Source organism: Schistocerca cancellata, chromosome 7 (assembly GCF_023864275.1).
Source record: "Schistocerca cancellata isolate TAMUIC-IGC-003103 chromosome 7, iqSchCanc2.1, whole genome shotgun sequence".
Classification (NCBI taxonomy): domain Eukaryota; kingdom Metazoa; phylum Arthropoda; class Insecta; order Orthoptera; family Acrididae; genus Schistocerca; species Schistocerca cancellata.
Window position 1 is genome coordinate 502,687,380 of NC_064632.1, and position 23,094 is coordinate 502,710,473.

General features: G+C 45.9%; 1 protein-coding gene across 1 annotated transcript in view; it reads left to right on the plus strand.

The window, feature by feature from the left end:
• The first annotated feature begins 2,852 nt into the window (after window positions 1-2,852).
• LOC126092863 (facilitated trehalose transporter Tret1-like) overlaps window positions 2,853-23,094 on the plus strand; it is a 28,311-nt gene continuing 8,069 nt past the window's right edge. Inside the window, exons 1-3 of the mRNA XM_049908594.1 lie at window positions 2,853-3,094; window positions 15,246-15,525; window positions 17,303-17,611. Coding sequence (XP_049764551.1) covers window positions 2,853-3,094; window positions 15,246-15,525; window positions 17,303-17,611 — 831 coding nt within the window. The remainder of the gene's footprint in view (window positions 3,095-15,245; window positions 15,526-17,302; window positions 17,612-23,094) is intronic.

Genomic DNA, 23,094 nt, shown 5'->3' on the forward strand with positions numbered 1-23,094 from the left:
CAAATCACTCTTTTCCCTATGATCACTGCCCAGTGGCGCCTCTCTTGACACCATCTCAAGCGTCGCTTAGACTCAATACAGAAATGTGTAGCTTATGAGGACCTGCTCGACCATTATACCCCATCCTTTTTTACTCCCAACCCACAGTCTATGTGCTAACTGGACTCCTGGTAACACTGAAGTGTGATTCCTTCTGCTGATTTCAATTGATTTTTTTTGTAAATACCCTCCTCAATGCTCTAAGGTGGCTGTCTGTCAGACCATGAGGTTTGCCTCGTCTTCGTTTAGCTGTTGTTGTGGCTTTACGTTTCCATCGGACTGTCATGAGCAGTCGACTTGGGCAGATTTGGAAAGACTGAAATGCCAGATATGTCCTTGAAGGTGAAACGTGTCTGTGAAGTTGTTTCATAAGACGCTTGTCGAATTCGGTACAACTTATTCGCTTTACTTCCTGATTTTAGCTCAATTCATGAACTCTTCCAGAAAGACTGAGCACTCAAATAAGGCCTATTGAATGTTATATGTGTGTTTTAATGTGGGGTTTCGGTTTTGTTTCTTAAAAAACGCTGAGTTGGTCATCGTCTGCTGGGCACAGGATTACCAACTTAGGTTTCTAATTCCTGAACGGAGAGGTTTACCCATCTTAGTCGAAGGCTGTGTCGAAGGCTGTTTTTGTGTGTGAGGTTGGTGACGGAGGGCTACCCCCCTGGTAGCTTCCGCTGCACGGGGAGCTAGGTAGTCTCGAAAGAGAAAGCGGCACTCTTCGGTGAACACTTGGTGAGTACGGATCGTAGCTCTTAAGGGGGGTTTCAGGTGATAGGAATCAGGTTGAGTTAGGACTTCGTTATGTTTAACTGTTGAAATACTTAAGAACTTCAGTTTAACTGAAGCGTCTGAAGCGAGTTATTTTTCCGAATGTGCCATAATTATTTTTCTTTAAATAGGCGATTTTCGGGTGTTTGAGTTAAAAGTGTAGAAGTTATTTTGTTCATTTTGAACAACGATGAAGTAGAATTTCAAACGGTAAATCTGATTAGGAAAAGCTGGTTAGGATCACTTCATCCGTACGAGTATGATTTTTAATGATTTTTATCTTATGTTTTGTGGAAGTTGCTTTTGTGTTTGTGTGTCGATTTTGTGCCACGTGTTTGGTAATAAATGACCCTTCTGGTCCTCCAAGGTACCGAAATAGGCTTTATTTTAACAGTTTGCTTCTTTAATGAGTTATAATTTCTGCAAGAATATCTGTTCTTTCGTGCGGTTTCTACAAAGTAGCACAGCAGTTTGAATCGGAATGCACCACGTGCTCTAGTTCGGCCGTTTGCAAGCAGCAGACGCAGTTAGTATGTTGAATAATTATCGCACAACCTCGTGCATTGGTTAAACCTCTGTCCAGAATAGTGCACGCGTAGAATCTTAATGCTAATCTCACTGAGATATTTTTATGGTATGAATGTGAAGGAGATGATAGTATCATTGTCTCCCACCCCCGTTTTCTGTGTTTCTTCTTTCTGTAGTTAAATTGTGCTCTGTTACATTCTCACGTAATTCTTACTTACATATTTCTAGTCAGGCACCAGTTATGCGTAGTTAGGATTTGCAACCGAATACTTAGATACAATAAATAATCTACGTGAAAGATAATTTCTGTGGTGTTGATCTTATCCACTTACTCCGATTTCGAATCTGAATTAATGAAGTTGCTTCCTGCACGACATGGAGAGCTATTTATCTGGCTACTTAAAGAAATTTGCATACTTGTAATTAAATTATTAAAGTAAATAAACTAATAATTTTCCAGCTCCGTTTTTCTCTAAATGTTTAGGAAGGTGAAGATAAAATCTTCTGGGTTATTAGGCCGCGTCATGTTTCTTCTGAAATGTTCGACGTTTCGACCCGTCTGCTGGGATCTTCCTCAGGATCTTCTGGTGTCCGCTACTGCTAGAACACTGTCAGAGATGAGTGTCGCGTCCTCTTATAAAAGGGGAGTTTTCACGTGTTCATGTTGGAGAAGTGATAGTATTAGTTAAAATTCATATGGCTACCATTGGTGGGCCATAGTCATTGGCTAATCTTCCCGCTCTCATGTATACAAAATGGTTCAAATGGCTCTGAGCACTATGGGACTCAACTGCTGAGGTCATTAGTCCCCTAGAACTTAGAACTAGTTAAACCTAACTAACCTAAGGACATCACAAACATCCATGCCCCAGGTAGGATTCGAACCTGCGACCGTAGCGGTCTTGCGGTTCCAGACTGCAGCGCCTTTAACCGCACGGCCACTTCGGCTGGCTCTCATGTATACCATTGGCGGCCCATGGTCATTGGATAGAAAGGCACTATTCCACGCTTATGCTGGTGAATGGTTGGTGGCGACCCTGAATTTCTGAATTTTTATCATTATTTGTGTGAAAGAAGCAGCTAGAAATGCGATATAACATATATGGCTCGATGAGAAACGTCGTAAAGATAGTAAGTAATACGTTACAAAGGATTTGTTACTTAGGTGAAATCGAGTCTACATTCAATGTCTCCGGGGCCTCCTCACAGATCCATTCTACTGTTACTGCATCTCTCTGGCAACATGGCTCTTCTCCCCCCCCCCCCCCCCCGCCGCCCTCCCTCCCCACCTCTTCCACTGGCCTACCCTCATCTTGTAAAATTTAGTGGTCAATTTCGCATTCCATGTGTTTGGACGCTTTTTATCAGACAGTGTAAGTGTATCAGTGGGAGTTGTGGTTTTGCGAGTCTACATTATTAGTGGGGGCGCTTAACAATGACACTGGTGTGCGCCTGCCTGCACAGTGAACCTGAACACGTTCTCGCTGGGCTCGGCTACGGCGTGGCCCGCGATGGCGCTGCCGCAGCTGCTGTCTGCAGAGAGCGGCCTGGCCGACCGGCCGCTGACGGTGGAGCAGGGCTCGTGGCTGGTGGCGCTGATGGCGGTCGCCAGCTGCGCCTTCGTGCCCGTGTTCGCCGGTCTCGGCGGCCACGTCGGCCGCAAAATGCTCGGCTACCTGACGATAACACCTGCACTTGTCTCGTGGATCATCCTGATGTTCTCGACCTCTGTCGTTGCCCTCTACGTCGCCAGGTAAGGACCATTCTCGACTTACAGATGTTCAGTCATACGATGACATTGTAATTCTGTTAGAGACAGCAAAGGACTTGGAAGAGCAGTTGAACGGAATGGACAGTGTCTTGAAAGGAGGGTATAAGATGAACATCAACAAAAGAAAAATGAGGATAATGGAATGTAGTCGAATTAAGTCGGGTGATGCTGCGGGAATTAGATTAGGAAATGAGACACTTAAAGTAGTAAAGGAGTTTTGCTATTTGGGGAGCAAAATAACTGATGATGGTCGAAGTAGAGAGGATATAAAATGTAGACTGGCAATGGCAAGGAAAGCTTTTCTGAAGAAGAGAAATTTGTTAACATCGAGTATAGATTTAAGTGTCAGGAAGTCGTTTCTGAAAGTATTTGTATGGAGTGTAGCCGTGTATGAAAGTGAAACATGGACTATAAATAGCTTGGACAAGAAGAGAATAGAAGCTTTCGAAATGTGGGGCTACAGAAGAATGCTGAAGATTAGATGGGTAGATCACATAACTAATGAGGAAGTATTGAATAGGATTGGGGAGAAAAGGAGTTTGTGGCACAACTTGACTGGAAGAACGGACCGGTTGGTAGGACATGTTCTGAGGCCTGAAGGGATCACAAATTTAGCATTGGAGGGCAGCTTGGAGGGTAAAAATTGAAGAGGGAGACCAAGAGATGAATACACTAAGCAGATTCAGAAGCATGTAGGTTACAGTAAGTACTGGGAGATGAAGAAGCTTGCACAGGATAGAGTAGCATGGAGAGCTGCATCAAACCAGTCTCTGGACTGAAGACCACAACAACAATAACAACAACAACAGTGATACTATTTCATTTCCAGATCTAATAACTGATATCCATAATGTATACAACGCTCTATTTATAGGCATCCGTCAAGGTAAAATGGGTTTTAGGTAAATCTATGGGGGCGAACAAAATGGCAAACGTTGCATCTTCTCGTAGTTACTGAGAAAAGTTGAAAACGGACTTGAGAATTTGTATAGGGTCGTAATCAGAACCGTTAAGATCTTGTGGTAAAATGAATTGTTATGAACTATTTGTTCCGATCATCTGATAATGTTCAGCTACCACAAAATTATTTACAACAGCATTTACGGCAACAAAATAATAAACAGAAGAGTAAAGAAAGAAATGGAAGCTCTGACATTGGAAAGTCAAGGTTGGAGTATCAGCAATGTTATGAAAAGAGTAGAGTGGTATTCACTGTAAAAATGACTCATTGAGTTGCACGCACACAGAACAAAAAGACTGTTACACATTGAGCTTTCGGCCAAAGCCTACTTCAGGATCAAAAAGAAACACACAAATTCACACAAGCAAGCACACATTATTCACACATTACCGTTATCTCCGGCCACCCTGGCTAGAGCAGGGGGAGATAGCGGTCATCTATGTGTGAGGTGTGTTTGCTTGGGTGAATTTGTGTGTGTGTTTCTCTTCCTTTCTGAAGAAGGCTCTGTCCCAGAGATCAATGTGTACCAGTCTTCCCGTTGTGTCTGTGTGCAACTCGACGTGTCATTTTTACGGTGAATATCAATCTACCCTTTTCATTACACACTGAGGTGACAAAAGTAATACGATAGCGATAAGCACTTACTCAGGTGGTGTACACAAGATACAACAGGACAATGCACTGGCGGAGGTGTTATTTGTACTCAAGTAATTATAGCCACACTACGGGAATTAACAGACTATGAACACGGAATGAAAGTTCGAGCTAGAGCCATGGAACACTCCATTTCGGAAATCTTAGGGAATTCAATATTCCGGGATCCAAAGTGTGCCTACAGTATCATATTTCAGACATTACCTCTCACTAAACACAACGTTGTGGCTGACGGCTTTCCATTACCGACGGAGACCAGTGACGTTTCCATAGAGTTGTCAGTGCTAACCGACAAACAACACTGCCTGAAGTAACAACAGGAATCAATGTGGGACTTACGATGAACGTACCCATTCGGACAGTGTGGCGAAATTCGGCGTTAATGGCATATACAGTAGACGACTGACAACACGACATCCTCTGTAGCACCTTTCCTGGTCTCGTGACCATATCGGTCGACTGGAAAACCGTGCTCCAGTCAGATGAACCTCATTCCAGTAGGTAAGAGCTTAGGATAGGATTCATGTGTGGCGCAGATCCTACGAAGCCATGGACCCAAGTTGTCAACAAGCCACTGTGCAAGCTCGTGATGACTCCATAATGGTGTTAGCAGTCTTTACATTCAGTGGACTGGGTCCTTTGGTCCAACTTAACCGATCATTTACTGGGAGTAGTTACGTTCGGCTACTTCAAAAAAAAGGATGTCATGTCACCAGGCCACCTCTTCGTGACTGGTTTGAGGAACATTCTGGATAGTTCAAGTGAATGATTCGGTCATCCAGATCGTCCGACATGAAGCCCATCGAATATTTCTGGGACATAATCAAGTTGTCAGATCATGCACAATATTATGCAGCGACAACACTTTCGAAATTCTGGGTGTCTATGGCTCATTGTTTCCGCAGGGGGCTTCCAACGACTTGTTGATACCACGCCACTTCGAACTGTTACACTATGCTGGGAAAATGGAGGTGCGACACCATATTAGGAGGTATTTGACCACTTTTGTCACATCACTGTGTTGTTAAAATTGAGGATCTATTCAGTGAAGAGCAGTAAAGCTTTAGGAAAGGTAAAGGCTCTACAGGGGCTGTTCTGACGTTGCGCTCAATCATGGAATGTTTACGAAAGATCTAGACATGGTCGTAGGATTTATTGACCTAGAAAAAGAAATCAACAATATAATGGTGCAAAATGTTCAGAATTCTGGAAAAAGGGAGTAAGCTATATGGAAAGATGGATAATATACAACGTATACGAGAGCCAAAAAGGAACAAAACTGAAGGACGAACGAAGGTCTCAGATGGAAAAGAGTATGAATCAGGGACGCAATATTTCCCCCTACTGTTCAATCTACACTATGAAGAAACAATGACGGAAATAAAATAAATGTTCAAGAGTGGGATCAAAATTGAAGGTGAAAGGATGTTAATAATAAAATTCATTGATGACATTGATACCATGAGCAAAAATAAAAAATAATTAAAGGATCTGTTGAATGGAATGAACAGTCTGATGAGTATAGAATATGGATTGAGAGTAAACTGAAATAATTCAAAATTAATGAGCAGTAGCAGGATGACACTGGCGAAGAACTTAACATCAAAATTGGCAATCACGAAGTAGACTAAGTTATGCAGTTCTCCTACCTTGGAAGTAAAATAACCCATGATGGACGAAACAAGGACATAAAAATCAGGCTAGCACAGGCACTTCTGGCCATGAGAAGCCTATTGGGTGGATTGATAACGAATGAGAAGGTCCACTGCAAATTCGGAAAGGAGAGAAACATTTGGAAAAACATCGACAATAAGAAGGAAGACGACTATGGACAAATGTTAAGGCGTCATGATTTACATGGTGCTCGAGGACGCTGAAGAGGCTAAAACCTGCAGATGTAGACAGAGTTCGGAATACATCCAACAAATAACTGAAGTGCTACTCGGAGATGAAGAGGGGGTTGCAAGACAGCAACTGTATGAAATGTGTCCATTAGCAGCCCTACTGTTTGGTCGCTCTACAGCATCTAATCAGCAATGAGTGTCTTCAGATGGATATGTCATAACTGTATAAACTTGTAGTTCTTCGCCAAATGGGGGGACATTATCGACAATAGAGGCAGTGATGTCTCCTGGATGTAATTAATATCTCCCATGTTTTTATTTGTTCGCTTTCTTGTCTGCCTGTCTGTTTGTCCAGTACAAATTTTGCAACTGATTTTAAAATAACTTTGCAATGAGCAAGGGACTTGAAATTTTAGATATAATTCAGAGCTGGATGACTATGCAGTAATAACTCACTTTCTTTCCAGTATGTTCAGAAAGGAAAGGGGTGGGGTGTGAAAGAGTTTGGTAACAACTGGCATCTAAGCTGCCCTGCATCACTGGTGCGTTGTGCTGATACTATTAGAGTGCATTCCAGGGGGTATATGTGCGGATGGGCCCAGCTGAACAGAGAGAGTGGCAGGAGGAGATGGATACTGAGAGGGAGAGGATGAGATGGTCAGGAAATGGAAGAGATGCACAGATATGGGAGAAGTATATGTATAGAGAGAGGATGGAAGGAGATGGACTGGGGAGGAGAAAGTATATAGAAATAGAGGGCAGGAGAAGATGGACAGAGACAGTGGATAGGAAGAGGTGGATAGAGAATAAAGATGAGAGCAATTAGCCATAGAGAGAGAAAGGGGAAGATGGATAGAATGGAAAGGGTGTTATGCTCAGAGAGAGGAGGCAGGGATGGACAGCGAGTGTGGGAGTTTTTCTACACTACTGGCCATTAAAATTCCTACACCAAGAACAAATGCAGATGAGAAACGGGTATTCATCGGACAAGTATATTATACTAGAACTGACATGTCATAGCATTTTCACGCAATTTGGGTGTATAGATCCTGAGAAATCAGTACCAAGAACAACCACCTCTGGCCGTAATAACGGCCTTGATACGCCTGGGCATTCAGTCAAACACAGCGTGGATGGCGCGTACAGGTACAGCTGCCCATGCAGCTCCAACACGATACCACAGTTCATCAAGGATAGTGACTGGCGTATTGTGACGAGCCAGTTGCTCGGCCACCATTGACCAGACGTTTTCAATTGGTGAGAGATCTGGAGAATGAGCTGGCCAGGGCAGCAGTCGAACATTTTCTATATCCAGAAAGGCCCGTACAGGACCTGCAACATCCTTTTTTTCTTTTTTGTTTTGGTTTTAGGGCGCAAAACTTCTATGGTCATTAGCGCCCGGTCTGTGACTTAGGAAATGGTAAAAAAAACGAAAATGGAAAGCAGCAGCAATGGGAACGAAACTCAAAAAATTGGAGAAACTAAAAGCAGAAGGAAAGCTTAAAAATCCACTACAGAAAGGGGTTGGTTGTCCCCAAAAAGAGCTTCAAATGACTGACGTTATCTCACTGGCACTAATAAACTCGAGAACGCGATCGGCCGAGCGCGTGTCATCTGCTAAAATTGACGATATCTCAGGCGACAGCTGTAGATGGGCGCGTAACGGAGTAAAATAGGGGCACTCAATTAAAAGGTGTCTTATCGTCCACAGTTGAGAGCAGTGGGGACAGAGTGGGGGTGGATCGCCGCTTAAAAGATGTCGATGGCTAAAAAGACAATGCCCTACCCGGAGTCTAGTTAAAATTACCTCCTCCGCGTTCGGGAGGAAGAGGTCCAACCACAGGGAAGAAGAGCTTTCACGTCCCGCAATTTATTATGGGGAAGTGTCGACCAATGTGCGTGCCATAAAAGTACAACACGACGACATAAAACGCTCCGTAGATCGGCGAAGGGAATCGATGGAATAGCTGGCCGAAGAAGAGAGACTGCAGCCTTGGCCGCTATATCGGCCGCCTCATTGCCACAGATACCAACGTGTCCTGGGAGCCAGAGGAACGCCACAGAGACGCCCCCCAAATGGAGCAAGTGCAGGCAGCCCTGAATCCGGTGGACCAGAGGGTGGACAGGGTAGAGAGCTTGGAGACTGAGGAGAGAGCTGAGAGAATCTGAACAGATAACATACTGTATCCGCTGATGGCGGCGGATGTATTGGACAGCCTGGAGAACAGCGTAAAGCTCCGCAGTATAAACCGAACACCGCTCGGGAAGCCGAAATCTATTTGGGGTGTCGCCAACAATATAGGCACTCCCTACACCTATCGATGTTTTCGAGCCATCAGTGTAAATAAATGTGGCTTCTTTCATTTGTGCACATAGAGCAGCAAATGCCCGACGATAAACAAGTGAAGGGGTACCATCCTTCGGAAACTGACAAAGGCCACGGAGCAGGCAGATCCGGGGACGGAGCCAAGGCGGTGCTGTACCCCAAGTTGTCAAGAAGGTTTTAGGAAAGCGGAAGGAAAGAGAATGGAGCAGTTGACGGAAGCGGACTCCCGGTGGTAGTAGGAAGGAAGGGCGGCCTGTATACCCTACATCCAAGGAGACGTCGAAAAAAATGTCATGGGCCGGATTAGCAGGTATGGAAGACAGGTGGCTAGCATAACGATTCAGAGGGACAGCTCGCCGATTGGACAGCGGAGGTTCAGCAGTCTCAGCATAAAGGCTTTCCACAGGGCTGGTGTAAAAAGCTCCAGACACTAAACGTAATCCACGGTGGTGGATAGAGTCGAGACGCCGAAGAATAGACGGCCGAGCAGAGGAGTAAACTATGCTTCCATAGTCCAATTTCGAGCGCACTAAGGTGCGATAGAGGCGGAGAAGGACCACTCGGTCCGCTCCCCAGGAGGTACCATTCAGGACACGGAGGGTGTTGAGGGATCGCAGACACTGAGCCGAAAGATAGGAAACGTGGGAGGACCAGCACAGTTTTCTGTCAAACATAAGACCCAAGAATTTAGCGACGTCCGGAAACGGAAGCTTGACAGGTCCTAGATGTAAGGAGGGTGGAAGAAACTCCTTACGTCGCCAAAAATTAACACAGACGGTCCTACTGGGAGAAAAACGGAAGCCTGTTTCGATGCTCCAAGAGTGGAGGCAATCGAGACATCCTTGAAGACGTCGTTCAAGAAGGCTGGTCCGTTGAGAGCTGTAGTAGATCGCAAAATCGTCCACAAAGAGGGAGCCCGAGACATCAGGAAGGAGACAATCCATAATCGGATTTATGGCAATGGCAAACAGTACAACACTCAGCACGGAGCCCTGGGGTACCCTGTTTTCTTGGGAGAAAGTACGGGAGAGAGTGATGTTCACCCGCACTCTAAATGTGCGCTCTGCCATAAATTCGTGAAGAAAATGGGGCAGCCGACCTCGAAAGCCCCAAGAGAACAGTGTGCGGAGGATGCCTGTCCTCCAACAGGTATCGTATGCTCTCTCCAGATCAAAAAATATTGCTACTGTTTGGCGTTTCCGGAGAAAATTGTTTATGATATAAGTGGAGAGAGCAACAAGATGGTCAACTGCAGAATAATGCTTTCGGAAACCGCATTGGGCAGGTGTTAAAAGACTGCGGGACTCCAGCCACCAAGCTAAACGGCAATTCACGATACGCTCCAAAACCTTACATACACTACTCGTGAGAGAAATGGGGCGATAGCTAGAGGGGAGATGTTTGTCCTTTCCAGGTTTCGGAACAGGAACGCCGATAGCTTCCCGCCATCGTCTGTGAAAAGTACTGTCGGTCCAAATTCGATTATAAAGGCGAAGGAGGTAAAGCTGACTATGGTATGTTAAATGCAGCAACATTTGGATGTGGATACCATCCGGTCCTGGGGCGGAGGAGCAAGAAGAAGAGAGTGCATGTTGGAGTTTCCTCATGGAGAAAACAGAATTGTAGCTTTCGCGATTTGAGAGGAGAAAGCAAGAGGTCGCACTTCCGCTGCACGTTTCTTCGGGAGAAACGCTGGCGGGTAATTTGAAGAGCTCGAAACCTCAGCAAAGTGTTGACCCAATGAGTTAGAAATTGCGAAGGGGTCCACTAATGTATCATGCGCGACAGTGAGCCAAGAGACCGGGGAGAAACTAGGCGCGCCTGAGAACCGTCGAATCCGACTCCAAACTTCCGAGGAGGGAGTGAAGGTGTTAAATGCGTTAGTAAAGAATTTCCAGCTTTCCTTCTTGCTATCGCGGATGACGCGACGGCATCGCGCTCGGAACTGCTTATAGCGGATACAGTTGTCCAAAGTAGGATGGTGGCGGAAAACGCGAAGAGCACGTCGCCGCTCACGTGTTGCGTCACGGCATGCCACGTTCCACCAAGGATCTGGGGGGGGGGGGCGCCGGGGCAATGCGGGGGTGCGTGGTATTGAACGTTCCGCAGCTGTAAGAATAACGTCTGTAATATGTGTGACCTCATCGTTGACGCTAAGAAAGTGACGGTCATCGAATGTCGCTAGAGACGAAAAAAGTGGCCAATCGGCTTGGCCAAACTTCCAGCGTCGCGGGCGCATATATGGCTGTTGAGGGTTGCAGTCTAAGGACACATGGAAAGTGGTCACTCGAGTGTGTATCATCAAGGGCGAACCATTCGAAGCGCTGCGCTAGCGGAACAGTACCGACCGAAAGGTCCAAATGAGAGAAATTTGTCGTGGAGGCAGACAAAAATGTAGGGTCCCCAGTGTTGAGGCAAACTAGATCCGCTTGGTGGAAGACGTCTAGCAATAGTGAGCCACGTGGACAAGAATGTGGAGATCCCCAAAGCAGGTGGTGGGCTTTGAAGTCCCCAACCAGCAAATAGGGGGGTGGAATCTGACCAAGAAGATGAAGGAGATCAGCTCGTGCCATTGGTGAGGACGATGGAATGTATACAGTACAAAGAGAAAAGGTATATCCAGAAAGGGAAAGACAGACAGCGACAGCTTGGAAGGAAGTGTTTAAAGGGATTGAGTGATAATGGAGAGTATCATGGAGAAGAATCATGAGTCCTCCATGAGTTGGAGTGCCTTCAACAGAGGGGAGATCAAATCGGACAGACTGAAAATGGGGGAGAACAAAGCGGTCATGGGGATGCAGCTATGTTTCCTGAAGACAGAAGATGACCGGAGAGTAGGATCGTAAGAGGATCGACAATTCATCCCGATTGGCTCGAAGGCCCCGGATATTCCAGTGGATAATGGACATAGGGTGAACAGAAAATGGAGGAATGTGACCAAGGTTGCCGTCAACTCAGCGACTACTCAGAGCTTGCGACCGACAGCATGGAATGGCATTCAGCCGAAGGCAGAAGATCCTGATCCATAGGTTGTTCAGAAGCAGCTCCTGCCACCAGCGATCGGTTGGTTGATCGGCCACCAGCAGTGCGCCTCGGCGACACAGAAGATGGCCGAGGGCGATTACCGCCAGGTGGTGCTGTAGATGAGACACACCTTGGCGGAGAAGGAGATGAACTGGGTTTCTTACTAGCCTTCTTGGAAACATGATGTTTAGATGAAGGAGGAACTGATGGTTGTGAAGTTGGGGTATGTAAAAAATCTTCACGAGTATGTTGTTCGAAGTCTTGGTGTCTGACTTTTGAGCTCGAGATTTAGCAGAACCCGATGAAGGGTGAGCCATAGAGTGGGCAGGCGAAAGTGGGGAGGTTCAACGGGCGATCTTTGCGCTGGCCGATCTGACGACCGTGGCACTAAAGGTAAGGTCACAAGTCAGCGTGGCCGCCTCCTTTGCTGGCCGAGAAGAGGCAAGGACAGTGCTGTATTTTCCTGTCTGAGACACGGTGGGCTGTCGACTGGCGAATAATTTTCGAGCAGCAAAGGTCGACACCTTTTCCTTCACTCTGATTTCCTGAATGAGCTTTTCGTCTTTAAAAATGGGGCAATCTCGAGAGGAAGCAGCGTGGTCACCCATACAGTTGATGCAACGAGGGGATGGAGGTCGACAAGCACCCTCATGGGCATCCTCGCCACACGTAACACCTTTGGCCGGATTGGAACAGGACTGGCTGGTGTGATTGAACCGCTGACACCGATATCAACGCGTAGGGTTTGGGATGTAAGGGCGAACGGAAATTATCTCATAGCCTGCTTTGATTTTCGATGGGAGTTGAACTCTGTCAAATGTCAAGAAGACAGTACGGGTTGGAATGATGTTCGTGTCAACCCTTTTCATGACTCTATGAACTGCCGTTACGCCCTGGTCAGACAAGTAGTGTTGAATTTCCTCGTCGGACAATCCGTCGAGGGAGCGAGTATAAACGACCCCACGTGATGAATTTAAAGTACGGTGCGGTTCCACCCAGACAGGGAAGGTGTGTAGCAGTGAAGTACGCAGCAATTTTTGTGACTGGAGGGCACTGACTGTTTCTAACAACACGGTGCCATTCCGTAATCTGGAACAAGACTTTACAGGACCTGCAATTGCGTCGACACCTTTCTGAATAATGAAAGGGTTGACCGTGGAGAAGTCGTGACCTTCGTCAGACCGAGAAACAACAAGGAACTGTGGCAACGATGGAAGGACTGTCTGTGGCTGAGACTCACTGAACTTACGCTTGTGAGCTGACATAGTAGAAGATGAGGAAACCATTGCGAAAGTATCCCCCATGATTACCGGCGTCTCCGATGGCGCGCTCCTTCCTTGTGGGGGCCCTCTCTGAGGGCACTCCCGCCTTAGGTATTGTTCACACCTCAGGTCACACCTCCCTACAAACGGACGGAGGGACGAATCGACACTTTCGGAAGGTATCAGCTCGGGTAATCACCCCTCCTGGGCCCGGCCGTTACCAGGGGGTACGTATGTGTCCTACCTGTCTACCCGGGGCGGGGAATTACGCGTTACCCCGTCACCGGCTACGCATGGAAATGCGTGGGTCGGCCTTAAGACACGCACAGGGAGGAAAAAAGAGAAAAGGAAAGGAAAGAAGAGAGGTCTCAAACGCCACAGCGGAGAAAAGGGCAAAGAGAAGAGGTAAGTAAAAGAGAAGGACAAGGGAAGGACGAAGACTTGCAAGTGGAGAAAGCAAAGAATTTGTTACAGTTTCGAGCGTCCGTCTCCGGAGGTAGGCACAAAACATACTCCCAGAGGGGGAGAAAGGGAAGGGAAGAGGCGGAGGTGAGGGGGGGGGGAATATGGGGGATGGGGAAGGATGCAGAAAGGGAAGGGAAGGGAAGGTATGCAGCCCACAAAGGAAGGAAGGCCACATTAGCTCGGGTTCCTGTGCTCGCTATGCACGTATCCACAAAAGAGTTGTGGACCCCCTGGGGGGCTGCAACATGCCGTCGTGCATTATCCTGTTGAAATGTAGGGTTTCACAGGGATCGAATGAAGGGTAGAGCCATGGGTCGCAACATATCTGAAATGTATTGTCCACTGTTCAAAGTGCCGTCAGTGCGAACGAAAGGTGACCGAGATGTGTAACCAATGGCACCCCATACCATCACACCGGGTGATACGCCAGTATGGCGATGACGAATACACGTTTCCAATGTGCGATCACCGCGATGTCGCCAAACACGGATGCGACCATCATGATGCTGTAAACTGAACATGGATTCATCCGAAAATGTGACGTTTTGCCATTCGTGCACCCACGTTCGTCGCCGAGTACATCATCGCAGGCGCTCCTGCCTGTGATGGAGCGTCAAAGGTAACCGCAACCACAGTATCCGAGCTGATATTCCATGCTGCTGCAAACGTCGTCAAATTCTTCGTGCAGATAATTGTTGTTTTGCAAACGTCCCCACCTGTTGACTCAGGGATCGAGACGTGGCTGCACGATCCGTTACAGCCGTGCGGATAAGATGCCTCTCATCTCGACTGCTAGTGATACGAGGTCGTTGGGATCTAGCACGGCGTTCCGTATTACCCTCCTGAACCCACCGATTCCATATTCTGCTAACAGTCATTGGATCTCGATCAACGCGAGCAGCAATGTCGCGCTACGATAAATCGCAATCGCGATAGGCTACAATCCGACCTTTATCAAAGTTGTAAACGTGATGGTACGCATTTCTCCTCCTTACACGAGGCATCACAACAACGTTTCACCAGGTAACACCGGTCAACTGCTGTTTGTGTATGAGAAATCGGTTGGGAACGTTCCTCATGTCAGCACGTTGTAGGTGTCGCCAAAGGCGCCAACCTTTTGTGAATGCTGTGAAAAGCTGATCATTTGCATATCACAGCATCTTCTTCCTTTCGATTAAATTTCGCCTCTGTAGCAGGTCATCGTCATGGTGTAGCATTTGTAATGGCGAGTAGTGCAGTAAAGATGTGAACCATGCATGCATCAGTTAGTAAGTAACGGAATAGTAAGGAGGGAAACTATTCATTCATCAGTTATCAATTATACATTGCATGTGTACCACTTTATCATTCTGAATCTTACAAGTGTTTTAATAGTTATTAAAAATTCACAATGACAAAGTACTATCTGTATAGGGATAGGAATCTGTATGATATTAGAAGAAATTACTTTATACCTTTTGGTCCTATTTAAAAACATGATATATTAAAAATTTATTTTTATTTGAATAAAAACTTTTTAGTGCGTGTAAATGCTACCTAGCAGTTGCTACTGAATCTGACGCTCAAGGGAATGCCGCCACTCTACTTGGCTTTGCAGAGTGCTCGTCGGCGTACAGTCGGCTGGCACCATGGTGATGGCGACGCTGTACGTCAGCGAGACGACGACGCACCAGGTGCGTGGGGCCCTCGGCTCCCTGCTGCCGCTGTTCTGCAACTGTGGCTCGCTGTGCGCCTTCGTTGTGGGCGCCTACCTGCCGTACGACGTCGTCCTCTACCTGAACCTCGCTCCGGTCCTCACTTTCGTCTTCTGTTTCGCGTTCATGCCCGAGACACCGCACAGACTGATGCACGTTCGCCGACATCACCAGGCCAGGAAGGTAACAGCTGTAAGGACTGCGGCGCGAGGATTTGAGGGCGCGCTTGGACTGCAGGCGTATACCAGCAATGAGATACAAAAGACTCTATATTTACGAGGTGCTAATTACAATTTTATGACAATATTTGTAGATTCAGCGACAGATTTTGACAATTTTGGCTGGAATACTCTCTTTGAAATTGTGAAGGTAGCAAGGGTAAAATACAGGAAGTCTTAGTTCTGCACAAGTTGTACAGAAACGTGTCAGGAGATATAAGAGACGTAGGGCACGAAAGGGAAGCAGTGCTTGAAAATGGAGTGCGTCACTTGTAGCTCGCCGCGCGGGATTAGTCGAGCGGTCTTGGGCGCTGCAGTCATGGACTGTGCGGCTGGTCCCGGCGGAGGTTCGAGTCCTCCCTCGGGCATGGGGTGTGTGTGTTTGTCCTCAGGATAATTTTGGTTAAGTAGTGTGTAAGCTTAGGGGCTGATGACCTTAGCAGTTAAGTCCCATAAGATTTCACACAAATAAATTTTATAAATTTAAGTGTTAAGAAGTATTTTCTGAAAGTGTTTGTATGGAGTATATCCTTGTACAGAAGCGGAAAGTGGACGAAAAGCAGTTCACACAGTAGGGGAATAGAAACTTTTCAAATATGTTGCTACAGAACAACGTGGAAAATTTGATAGGTAGCGAACTGATGGGTAGCGAACTACTAATGATTTGATACTGAATGAACTGCTGGAAAAAAGAAATTTGTGGCACAACTTGATTAAAAGATGTGAGAAAGCGAAATTATGGTTATCAGAGACGACGCACACACGCAGAATGTTTCAAGGGTGGGAAAGGCAATCAGTCGTATCCTTTCAAGGGAACCGTCCCGTTATTTGCCTGGAGCGATTTAGAGAAATCACAGAAACCTAAATCTGGATGACCGGACTTGGATATAAACTGTCATCCTTCCGAATGCGAGTCTAGTGTACTAACTTCTGCGCCCCCTCGCACACTAAAATATGAGATCTTGGTTGATAGGTCACATTCTGAGGCACGAAGGAATGGTCAGTTTGGCAAAGGCAGGAGCGGTGTGTGTGTGTGTGTGTGTGTGTGTGTGTGTGTGTGTGGCGGGGGGAGGGTGAGGAGAGAGAGAGAGAAAGCGAGAGAGAGAGAGAGAGGGGGGGGGGGGGGGGGGCGATAAAATTGTAGAGAGAGTCCAATGCTTGAATACAGTAAATGGATGTAGGTTGCAATAGTTACGCAGAGATGAAAAGCCTTGCACAGGATAGACTGTCTCCGAGAGCTGCACCAGTCAGTCATCGGAATGAAGACTACAACAACTACTACCGCTCGCACCTAACTGTTTTGCAAAGGCGTTTGTCACACACATTTGTCGGAAAATCTAAAGGAAGTGTTGTTCACCGAAGATACTTGTTCCTATCCTCGACCTAAATCGAAGTGTAGTTCACACAAGAAGAAAGTTACCTAGAAAACCACGCTCGCTCAATCCTGCTCGACGATTGGACTACGACACTTGCAGAATATGCTGCAAATAAGTACACGCCTATGTGTTTACTGTGCAACCAACGGTAACTGATTAGGCCCCGTCCACATCTTTTCCTGCTTTCCCTAAGTCCCATGTCTCAGGTACATGTGTACCAAACATTGAAAATCGGATTACAATTCCGGAGAAATAAAAAAATTCTCGTTATTTTTCGATCAGACCTTGTACGTTTACTTTGCTATATGTCGTAGTCACACGGGTATCAGCGGCACGATTGCTTTTACGTGCCACGGGTGTGCGCAGGCGCTGAGGTGGCTGCGCCGTGGGATCTCCGAGCGGCAGGTGGATCGCGAGGTGGAGCGCATTCAGGCGTCTCTGGGCAGGGACGCGGCCGAGGCGGGCCACGGCGGCGGCGGCGGCAGAGCTGCCTCGCTTGCCGAGCTGCTGCGCTGCCGGGCCAGCCTGCTGGGCTTCGCCATCGTCCTGGTGGCCGGCGCCAACACCCAGCTGTGCGGCTCCTTCGCCGTCCTCAACTACGCGGTCCTCATCTTCGACGAGGCTGGGGGGTCCGTATCTCCAGAGGTGGCCACCATCGTCCTGGGTGCGCTGCAGGTACGATCGAAGACCCTCGTTAGCGTCCTACCTGTGCGGTGTAGTCTGTCTTTCATCATATGAGTCAGGATATCATCGGAAACAGTGTCCGACCTTTCGTTTTTCTACACTACTGGCCATTAAAATTGCTACACCAAGAAGAAATGCAGATGAGAAACGGGTATTCATCGGACAAGTATATTATACTAGAACTGACATGTGACTACATTTTCACGCAATTTGGGTGCATAGGTCCTGAGAAATCAGTACCTTGACACGCCTGGCCATTGAGTCAAACAGAGCTTGAAAGGCGTGTACAGGTACAGCTGCCCATGCAGCTTCAACACGATACCACATTTCATCAAGAGTAGTGACTGACGTATTGTGACGAGCCAGCTGCTCGGCCACCATTGACCAGACGTTTTCAATTGCTGAGAGATCTGAATAATGTGCTGGCCAGAATAGCAGTCGATCATTTTCTGTATCCAGAAAGGCTCGTACAGGACCTGCAACATGCGGTCGTGCATTATCCTGCTGAAATGTAGGGTTTCGCAGGGATCAAATGAAGGGTAGAGTCACGGGTCGTAACACATCTGAAATGTAACGTCCACTGTTCAAAGTGCCGTCAATGCGAATAAGAGGTGACCGAGACCTCTAACCAATGGCACCCCATACCATCACGCCGGGTGATCCGCCAGTATGGCGATGACGAATACACGTTTCCAATGTGCGTTCACCGCGATGTCGCCAAATAAGGATGCGACCATCATGATGCTGTAAACAGATCCTGGATTCATCAGAAAAAATGACGTTTTGCCATTCGTGCACCCAGGTTCGTCGTTGAATACACCATCGCAGGCGTTCCTGTCTGTGATGCAGCGTCAAGGGTAACCGCAGCCATGGTCTCCGAGCTGATAGTCCATGCTGCTGCAGTCGTCGTCCAACTCTTCGTGCAAATGGTTGTTGTCTTCCAAACGTCCCCATCTGTTAATTCAGGGACCGAGACGTGGCTGCACGATCCGTTACAGCCATGCGGATAAGATGCCTGTCATCTCGACTGCTAGTGATACGAGGCCGTTGGGATCCAGCACGGCGTTCCGTATTACCCTCCTGAACCCACCGATTCCATATTCTGCTAACAGTCATTGGATTTCGACCAACGCGAGCAGCAATGTCGTGATACGATAAACCGCAATCGTAATAGGCTGCAATCGACCTTTATCAAAGTCGTAAACGTGATGGTAGGCATTTCTCCTCCTTACACGAGGCATCACAACAACGTTTCACCAGGTCAACTGCTGTTTGTGTATGAGAAATCGGTTGGAAACTTTCCTCGTGTCAGCACGTTGTAAGTGTCGCCACCAGCTCCAGCCTTGTGTGAATGCTCTGAAAACCTAATCATTTGCATATCGCAGCATCTTCTTCCTGTCGGTTAAATTTTGCGTCTGGAACACATCATCTTCGTGGTGTAGCAACTTTAATGGCAAGTAGTGTAAGAACAGTGGAGATTTCATCTAAAAGGAATAATTCTGCCACTTCGTCGGAGATAAATATGCAAAAATATAATAGCACCAGTTTGTGTCTGGAAGAGTATTTGGTCTTAATCCGACTCTTAGCTGCTACAGTATTCCTATCGAAGACTTGCATGTCACCTCTTATTGGATAGAAATCATTGTTTAAAATTCTTCTCCATCGTTCCTTTCTTGCATTTTTCCATAATGATGAGTCAAACACATTTCAGATCTACTAGATTCCACAACCAAAACAAATTTTTTGAATGACGTCAGTCACCTGCACTATCATCGGTCCGATTAAAATATCTTATTGTTTTGTGATCATCATAATTACCCAGCTCATCACGAAATAACTCACAGAGAAAGTACGAAAGCACTGACCATTATTCATTTGAATACCAATCATCACATAATATCATTTCAATAACATTATTCTACTGTCACAGTAGGCACTTGTGAGAACAATGCTGCAACCGGAAGTCCAAAATCTTTGGGCAGAGAATCTTAATTACTAGACGCCTGACCTGAAGTTTCCTCCTGGACATTCGACAACTGCAACGTCCTCAACAGAAAGTACTGGTCCTAGAGAGGTGGAGATTCATAGATCGCATTGGAACTCCAATACAGCAACATCACAGACTCTGGGATGGGCAACCATATGACGAAGTAAAGTATTTAGGTTAATGCGTAATTTTGTTTCCCTTGTCGACTACGCACATACGTATGATCAACTGGAACTGACACATCTATTTAGCAAATTTCGCTCTGGTGACAGAGGAGAAGCGTGGTAGCATGGACTCGGCGAGACCCTGGTCCGTGACTACTCAACCACTGCCACAGTTAAAGGATATTGGTCGGAGCTAGGTCCAAGACACACACGTTCGATAGCGTCCCAGTTCGGCTCAGTACGTTTGAGGACAGCTGAGCTGTTGGGCCATACACGTACACTAAGGCGTTGCTGTGTACTTCACTATTCTGACATAAAGGGGAAGCTATAGGGTGGTGTATTCTCTTGTTGAAAGCCCATTGGGATTCTATACGCACATAAATGATGCGTGTTATCGGAGAGTGTGTTCATCGACCGTTTTACAGTGGGAGGTGAGGGCATATGTATCATTGTTTACATTTGACCCAATGAGAACACCACTTAGATGAAAATAACGAGAATATTTGTATGACTGGTGTCCTGTTAGCAAACTCTTTGTCCCCCCTCGTACCACCTCAATGTGATGTAACATTATGTTAATGTGACTTATAAGCCTATGTGACATTTTTATATTATTCAGGCTTGGAATGTCAGTGCTCCTACGCCTATGCTAACTTCCGTGCTCTCTGACCTGCGTATCTTAGAGGTGCAAGTGGTGTGTATATCGCACAACACAGTGTTTACGTATTGTTAGGCTCTTCGATGATTACTATTGCCGATTAATGGTGAGTTATTTCGTGCATCGTACTTTTATCCCCTGTAATAACATATGTTTGCTCACAGCATTTGACTCGGGTTTTCCGGCGAATCATAATACACCAGTCACACGATAAGACATGAAAATCCCAATGTCTGCACGACCTCGGAGAAGCAGTGTCCCACATGTAGGTAACCCACAATATGGTCACAGTCAAATGGGTCTTGCTCACTTTGTATTCTGCTGTTGCGCAGATGCCCAGTATAAGACTTGTATAGTATGGGTCATGTGACACGTCGAACTATCCCATTCACCATCGCACTGCTTCTCCAACTTACCTGTCATTTCTAAAACATTTGTTCGTTAGTGTATATAAACATAATTAAATAACAGTAAATAAAGGAAGGGTCATACTGGAAAGACCGTTAAAAAGCTACAGAGGTGGCATAAGAAGAAAAACGGCAAGGACTCGCAGGATTCTAATGTTCCCTAACGTATTCGGCTAGGAATTCTGTTTGTAACGCGGTCAATGTTATATTTCCTGTAACAGATGAAATACCAAGGTAATTTTGGATACTACGTTAGTCACTGTAGTTCTGATTCCAAACCCACATGTACAATCGAAACCCAGCACCAGAGTATTAGCGCTCTTTTTTTCATCGTGTCTAGTTTGGAATTACGATCTACATTACGAACAACAAGAAGTTTAAATTTGTATGTGCATGTGTACCTACTGGAAATCCTACAGCGACACATCAAAAGTGACAATGGAGTTGTCACTTACTCTTCTTGGGACACCATAACAAATGACTAATTGGTGCAGCCCTTCCTGCAACATAGAGAAGTACGTGTTGCTCGTAATAATACAATAAGATTGTTTATCACCAACATAGCCCCTTTAGCCAAGATAATGAGTGTTTCCTGTTGTAACCAGAGAGTACCTCTTACACTCGCACTCAATGTCATATCCTAATAGAGTACGTGACAAAACATATCTATATGTTAGGACTTGCTGATACACAAAAACAGTTTTATCAAGCTGTCTACCATGATATTACTTGATTACGAAATTAGAGCGATTCCTGTGTCTGAAGCTGAGTCCATTTGACTCTGTGACTGATTGGTTGTAAATCTGACGTAGTAACTATAGATAAGTGAAAAAGGAAAATAGAGGAATATAGAGGGAAAAAAAATAGGCTTTTCTCTGTGAGAAGGTGATTAGGACCATCCTAACACAGGGTGCACTGTTGCCAGATTTCTGATGACATCATGAATGATGTACTGTCACCAGATTTCTCCCCTACTCCTCCCCCACACCTCTGATTTCACAGGCCGTTTGCCGAATGCATAAATTGGCGGGAGATACAAATTATGGCGGTAAATTTAAAAAATATAAAGCAATGCAATTTTGCTAAGCATAAGACGGCAGGAAATTCAAAAATCCACAAAGATAAGAGAAATTAGGGTCTGTACGGAAGCATATAGTAGTTTCCCCCTCACTCAAGTGTCGTTACTTGGTGGTTTCATCCTCCAAAACTCGTTCTAGAGCACTTGTAGTGATATGATAGCTTGTTAATGTATATTACGATGAAACTGTAGGGAAGAAAGACGAGAAAATGACAAAGTGTGGTAGTCCAGATAAGGGTTTTACTTTTACTGCCATCTCAATGTAATGTGATGGCATGTGAACTAAGTGACCATTTGATATCGGCGCTGAACACAGGAAGCGTACATGAAGCATGTATGTTGCTGTAACACTTGATGCAGTATCACCATATGTCTGTAGCAGAGTTGTGATGATTGTCTCCTGTTTGCCCTAGTTCGGTACCTGTTAGGTGTGGTATTACTGCTTATCAACACAACCATAATGACAGCAGATGCACTGACGTCTGTGGAACCATGTCTGAGTCTAAAAGGTAATCAGAAATTACACTCCAGAGAAGAGATTTTCTTCATATCACTTCTTACTTTACCAAACTGGTATAATTATTTGTGTAATTTTCAGTTTCCTAGTTGCGATGAGTTTGAGTCTGTGATTGGCGGAAATGGTGATATTCTGTCAGCATTATGTGCATATTTGTCTAGTCACTTGATTTACAGTTACTGCAAAATATAAGGATGAACAAGTGTCAAGTTCTTGTTCGAGACAACAAAATCTGCATCATACTGTTAAGACCTCAAACGCTGTTGCCCCTGTGTACACCTGTGTCTGTCAATGAGCTCACTTCCATTGCGTTGGGCAGTGAGACGCGCATTGATAACAGTTGCTTTCGAGAGGTTTCTATATAAAGCTATGCCATACCGCTGCAATTAGAAAAACTATACGATTACCTTTTTGTATGCAGTATACTGTATACAACTGTATCGTTTTGAGTAGATGTAGTCATTCTGACAGGTGATATCTTTCCCACATCCTTGTCTTGACACCCCTTTACCTAACATGGTTTCGTAAGAACTAAGTCATCATTCTTTGAGGTAACCCCATTTACGTTTCCCAAGCATTTCTCTTACACTTTCATACGAAGGTTTGTGTCGATCTGTTAAGGTCCTGGTGGCATTTATCTGAATTCGGTATGTGTTTTCATGC